The sequence below is a fragment of the Triticum urartu genome, chromosome 7A (genome assembly GCF_056163025.1).
Source record: "Triticum urartu cultivar PI428250 chromosome 7A, HENAU_Tu73, whole genome shotgun sequence".
In the NCBI taxonomy this organism is placed as follows: Eukaryota; Viridiplantae; Streptophyta; class Magnoliopsida; order Poales; family Poaceae; genus Triticum; species Triticum urartu.
Window position 1 is genome coordinate 292,091,436 of NC_141879.1, and position 6,435 is coordinate 292,097,870.

The window sequence follows — 6,435 nt, forward strand, 5'->3', positions numbered from 1 at the left end:
GGGGTGGAGGGCGAATCCGAGTCCTCGGAGGAAGTGGGGGACGAACACCACCCTCTCGCCGGGTTCCGGAGTGGGGATGACCTGCGCCGGATTGGGAAGCTTGTGCTTGATTTCCGCGGGTAGATACCGCGCCTCCCGCAGCTCCATGATGTTCTCCTCCGTGACGGAGGAAGCCATCCACTTGCTCTGAGAGCCGGCCATGGTCGGAGGAGTTGCGGAGGGGAGAAAAGCTTGGAACTTGGGCGTTGGAGCTCGAGGATGGGGAGGCAGAGAGAGAATGAGGCGAGGGATGGAAGGGTTGGATTCTATCCACTTATATGGACTGCGAATATCAAGCGTCCCCCCTCCCTTGAGCCTTAAAACTCGCCTATTCCCAAGGGGTCGTGCGAACAACACGGTTAGATTATCAAAACTCGTATTGATAAGAATCCCGCAATAAGGGGACACGATCTCTGCTTTGACAAGACGTGTCGATAGGAGTTGCGTGTTAAAACGCGAGGCGGGAGGCCCAAAAACGGTTCGAAATGATAGCAGAGCTAAGTGTGACATTTCGCTGGAAAAAGCTGTCGATGGATATATCTTATTTTACGTATTATGCTTTTATGGTTGGATGGTTAACCTGTTAAACAGATCCGGACATAATTCTTGTTGATAAACTACTTTAAAGTATTCGGAGGAGGAACCCGCCTTGCATGGCGAAGACAATCTGCGCGCCGGACACATCGTCATTGAAGCATGGTTCAGGACCTACTGAGGGAGTCCTGGATAAGGTGGTCCTCGGGCGTCCGGGCTATGCAACATGGGTCGGAATAATGAGCCGCGAAGATACAAGATAGAAGACTTTTCCCTGTGTCCGGATGAGACTCTTCTTTGTGTGGATGGAAGCTTGGCGTTCGGATATGAAGATTCATTTATCTGTAAACCGACTTTGTACAGCCCTAGCCCCCTCCAGTGTCTATATAAACCGGATGGTTTAGTCCATACATGCAATCATAATCATACAAGCTAGACATCTAGGGTTTAGCCATTACGATCCCGTGGTAGATCAACTCTTGTAACCCCTATACTCATCAAAGTCAATTAAGTAGAACGTAGGGTATTACCTTCATCAAAAGAGCCCGAACCTGGCTAAACACCGTGTCCCTGTCTCCTGTTACCTTCAATCCCCAGACGCATAGTTCGGAACCCTCTGCCCGAGATCTGCCGGTTTTGACACCGACAATCGGGCTGTTGGGTCCGACGTGACGGGAATGCGCGGGCGCGTACCCAGGCGTCCTATTTTCGCCCCATATTTTAGCTGGATATGGGATTATCAGTCAGCCCGGACATTTGAGAGCCGTTTGAGGGGCCCGCCTAGATCAAAAAAATTTAACCGGGCAATAAACGGGCGCTCTGCCAAGATGTATAAGCCGGGTTTAAGAGGTCCGATTGTAGATACTCTTAGTTTGCGGAAGACAGTGACATGGTGTCCAGTGAAAAGCTCGGGCCTGCCTCTCGTCACCCGGCTGCTCCTATCTTGCATCAAGATTTCTGGGCGGCTCCTATCAAAAAGTGTGGTCCCTTCTAGAAGAAACTGTGGCCCAAACAGAAGCCGTGCCCGGATATGATATCCGGCTCGAGGCCGACATGCCACGCACGCTGCTATCCAGTATCCACTGTGACGCGCATCGCCCTAATGATCACACGCTTGTGATTCGGAAAGAAGAGGAACTTGTTAAAAACAAAGGAAAAATTATGATCACACACATCGTCTGGATATAATAATCCTGCCGTCCTCTTTGCCTGATTGCGGGAATACGACGGGCTGATGGAGTCGAACCGCGAAGTGGCAAGGTTCACCCGCACAGTCACAGTCGGCGGACACGACGGAAGGCTCGGCGCAGCCCCGACAAGGCCGGGGGCGAGCTGATCCAAAAGAAAAATATTTTTTTAAAACTAGATCCAAAAGAAAAATAATTGCCTTCGCCGACGTCCACAACTTGCGAGCGATAATAAAGCGATAAGCATCGCACTCGCATCGTAGGATGGCTGCATCGGAGTCACCCCTCGTTATATAGCCGTCGCATCACTCACCTGCTCTTCAGTATACTGTGAGCCTGTGACTGAGGTGAGTGGGAGGGAAAGAGGAGGAAGATCAGGAGATGGGGAAGGGAGGGAAAGGCGAGGCGGCGGCGGCCGTGGCCGGCGAGGGGGAGAACATGGCGGCGTGGCTCGTGGCCAAGAACACCCTCAAGATCATGCCCTTCAAGCTTCCGCCGCTGGGTACTTTTTTTTCTTCTTCCCGACTTTCCCGCTGCTAATTTTCGCTGTACAAATTGACTCGCTCTTCTAGGATTTTGTAACCCGTTGCTGGCTCGTGAACCCCATCGGTTTTCTGCTGATTCAACTAGTCCAGAAATATTTGTTTTAAGACAATCCGGTACTGAAATCCCTGTAGCACTGACAAGTTAGACTATTTTTTTACCTTATCGGGTTTGCCCATGTCAGACATGGAGGTAATAGGAGGAGAGCTCAGATTTAACACAATTTATTTAAGTGTCCCCGCGATTTTTCTATTTTAGTCAGTTTGCAGATTGTAAGTTCGTAACTGTCACTCTTCCCGAACAGGAATGGCATGTGAAATTCAGATATCCCCGGATCACAGACCTTGGTTGTACAGAAAACCACAGCCCTTTACTTTCTTTTTCTTTTTTTGTTTACATGCCTAGAGGCCCTTAGAGCATCTCTAATCAACACCAGAAAATTTCTAACTCCTACTAGGAAGCAGTTTCAAAGAAAAACACGCCTACCTAAAACCAAAACTAGCAGAGTCGCCATATCGGCTCAATCGTATAATAACCGTCAATATGACGACACTACCAGAGTCGTCATCCGTCCCTCCACCTGCATAATTTATGAAGCGGGCTCAGTATCCACCCTGTGAACCTTCGTATTTGGAGGCTGAGGGTGTTGATATGGAGTAGTCTCCATCAGCAACCACTCGCACGGGAGGAAAGTTTCAGTCCGGCTACTTCATCCCACGCGCAGCCCGGTCAATGGCATGGACGTTCGTACATCTGTCGTCTATGAGACTGCCAATTCTGCACCCGCTTTCCATCGGAACACAGCAAATCCCACCCTATTTACCATCGGAGTGCGCCCATTGCCCTCCTTCGCTGGAGCCACCACATTCACACTCTTCCCCATCCCCCGTTGCGGCACACTCACCCCCCATCGGCCCATCCTCGTAGGCAGGGGAAGCTTCGGTCACGGCAACTTTCCGTGGCCACGCGGTATTTAGCTATCTCCATATCATGGAACCCATTTATCAATGAGGCATCTTATTTCCCAATTAAAGTAATGACTTAACGTGAGGTAGGGACCAGATGAAGTCTCCTTCACCCACACACAACTTTCATATGAACTGCACTCCCACACACAACTTTCATATGGAGTGAGCTTTAAAAGGCAGCCCTGAGACTCTAAATATGAAGGCTGGGAGGTGGCAGGAAGATGTTGTGGATTCCGTTTTCGAGTGAGTGGTAGGATTAGACTACATTAGCGCATGGATTATATTGCATCATCTTTAATTCATGTTCAATGCAAGGTGTTTAGAAAAATAAACTGACTTTTGTTTAAGGACCGATACTTATTTATAGAGGGCTCATGCTTAACTAGGCACCTCTATTATAGATATAAGCATTGATGCTTCATAAAATATTGTTTGTTTTAGTAAGCAAGTCCTTAAGCATCTTGTGTGCTGGACTTTGTGGATTAATTTTTGGGAATGGATTAAAGATGCCCTTAGGCAACATACACTTAGTATTGGCTACTTTTTTTCCGAGAACGCACAAAAGATCTGCGTGTCTATATACTTATCCCTATATTAAGATATACTTATCCCTATATTAAAGATGCCCTTAGGCAACATACTTATCCCTATATACTTATCCCTATTTATACAACGCCAAGAGCTCATGAGAACCCTCTGGTTTCTCTCCAGCCAGATGCATCTGAGTGAGCATTATGATCATCGAGTTGACTTCCTTCTTCAGCTTCGGTTATCGACTGCTTTATTGTGCATTGTATAAATAGTCAGTGACCAGTTATGTGATGACAATGTTTATTCGTGACCAATACATTGGATGAAGCAACACGTCGCAATTTTGGCGGGTTTCCGTTCAGACAATTTTCTATATAGGTTATTTAATCCATAGCAAATTTGAGTGACATGTAGTCCAGTGTCTTGTGAAGGCTTCTATGTTTGTCTGTGCACAATCAAACGTCCGTGCAATCTTATACTCCTTCCGTTTCTAAATATAAGTCTTTTTAGACATTTCAAATGGACTACAACATACGGATGTATGTAAACATATTTTAGAGCGTAGATTCATTCATTTTGCTCCGTATGTAGTCACTTGTTGGAATCTCTAAAAAGACTTATATTTGGGAACGGAGGGAGTAGTACCACAGTAGTGATCTAAACGTTCTTATATTTCTTTACAAAGGGAGTATTTGATATTTAGAATACTATATATGTCATGAGAAATGGCATTTTATACGGTGTTTCGAAAATCTTGTTAATCGTCCTTAAAAGAAAAATCTTGTTAATCGAAGAGGCTGAATTGATTCACGTCTCCAGGTCCTTATGATGTGCGAGTCCGGATGAAGGCGGTGGGCATCTGCGGCAGCGACGTGCATTACCTCAAGGTGGTTTCTCACATTAAACGTGCAATGATCTAGTAGCTCCCATCAAATACCTTGATCTTTCAGAGCACTCTGTTTCTTTTCTCAAGCTAGAAACCGTGACATTTGTTGGATTGCAGGAGATGCGCATTGCGCATTTCGTGGTGAAAGAGCCGATGGTGATCGGGCACGAGTGCGCTGGCATCATCGAGGAGGTGGGCGACGGCGTGAAGCACCTCGCCGTGGGAGACCGCGTGGCGCTGGAGCCCGGCATCAGCTGCTGGCGCTGCAGGCACTGCAAGGGCGGCCGCTACAACCTCTGCGACGACATGAAGTTCTTCGCCACCCCACCTTACCATGGATCACTTGCCGACCAGGTACGTTACAGTTGTTCTGAAACGCGGTTGCAATCTGCAAGCTGAGCTTGATGATTTTGACCATTTGTTCCTGAGATAAATAATATCCTGATCAATGTGGTGGGTTTTGGGTAGATTGTGCATCCAGGTGACCTGTGCTTCAAGCTTCCAGACAACGTGAGCCTGGAGGAGGGCGCCATGTGCGAGCCCCTGAGCGTGGGGGTGCACGCCTGCCGCCGAGCCGACGTGGGCGCGGAGAAGAGCGTGCTCATCATGGGCGCCGGCCCGATCGGCCTGGTCACCATGCTCTCGGCGCGCGCCTTCGGGGCGCCCAGGATCGTCATCGCCGACGTCGACGACCACCGCCTCTCCGTGGCCAAGTCCCTCGGCGCGGACGCCGTCGTGAAGGTCTCCGGCAACACGGAGGACCTCGCGGGGGAGATCGAGCGCATCCAGGCGGCGATGGGAGGCGACATCGACGTGAGCCTGGACTGCGCCGGGTTCAGCAAGACGATGTCGACGGCGCTGGAGGCGACGCGGCCGGGCGGGAGGGTGTGCCTGGTGGGGATGGGGCACAACGAGATGACGGTGCCGCTGACGTCGGCGGCGATCCGGGAGGTGGACGTGGTGGGGATCTTCCGTTACAAGGACACGTGGCCGCTGTGCCTCGAGTTCCTGCGGAGCGGCAAGATCGACGTGAAGCCGCTCATCACGCACAGGTTCGGCTTCTCGCAGGGGGAGGTGGAGGAGGCCTTCGAGGTCAGCGCGCGCGGCCGCGACGCCATCAAGGTCATGTTCAACCTCTAGACCTCGAGACCGCTACTGTTGCTAGGGATTCAAGCCGTGCTTGAACTGGAGCTGCGAGCGTGTCCGCGTGCGCGCGGTGTGTTGTGTGTCGTGAAATAAAATAAAATGGCTGTGCAGACTGATTTCTATCATGAAACTGGGATGTCAGGAATCGTTCGAGCGCACTCGCCGATAACAAGCCGTTCTCTCGCACTTTCGACCACTCTGTACTATAATCAAGCACATCACCGCATTGCACAATCGTATGCACAATAACACAAAGAACACCATATTTTATGCTCCTATAAAAGATGTTGAAGTATCCATCTCATCTCATCGGGGGCTTCGTGGACGAGAGGGTGAGAGTGCCCTCTGTGCCGTCTATCTTGCACTGGCGTGCCGCGGGGCCCTCTCTGGACTCTCGTTGGCGTCTGATATGTTCGAACGGCACGCACCTGGGCAACCCCCTGGAGGTCCATGACGGATGGACCATGGATGCACATAGGGTCACAGTCATGTGCAGCGGCAAATCAACTAGGCAGGCTTTAATCGACTTGAGCCTGCTCTTCAGCAATGTAAAAAAAAATTAGTAGTTATTAGCACATGTTTCTAGTAGTATTCTAGCAAA

The 6,435-nt window shown here is 49.8% G+C and overlaps 1 protein-coding gene across 1 annotated transcript; it reads left to right on the plus strand.

Annotated features, from left to right (window-relative positions):
* Positions 1–2,003: 2,003 nt before the first annotated feature.
* LOC125518826 (GroES-like zinc-binding alcohol dehydrogenase family protein) lies at positions 2,004–5,964 on the plus strand. The gene is made up of 4 exons (XM_048683695.2): positions 2,004–2,262; positions 4,622–4,689; positions 4,806–5,042; positions 5,157–5,964. The coding sequence occupies exons 1-4, from the start codon at positions 2,142–2,144 to the stop codon at positions 5,826–5,828; spliced, it is 1,098 nt and encodes a 365-aa protein (XP_048539652.1). The 5' UTR covers positions 2,004–2,141; the 3' UTR covers positions 5,829–5,964.
* The last annotated feature ends 471 nt before the right edge of the window (positions 5,965–6,435 follow it).

What these genes read in the sequence shown, in the direction of transcription:
- LOC125518826 (XM_048683695.2), top strand. Translation starts at nt 2,142, where the DNA reads ATGGGGAAGGGAGGGAAAGGCGAGGCGGCGGCGGCCGTGGCCGGCGAG. An exon ending in CTTCAAGCTTCCGCCGCTGG is followed by an intron (nt 2,263 to 4,621) that starts GTACTTTTTTTT and finishes TCACGTCTCCAG; the next exon opens with GTCCTTATGATGTGCGAGTC. An exon ending in ATGGATCACTTGCCGACCAG is followed by an intron (nt 5,043 to 5,156) that starts GTACGTTACAGT and finishes GGTTTTGGGTAG; the next exon opens with ATTGTGCATCCAGGTGACCT.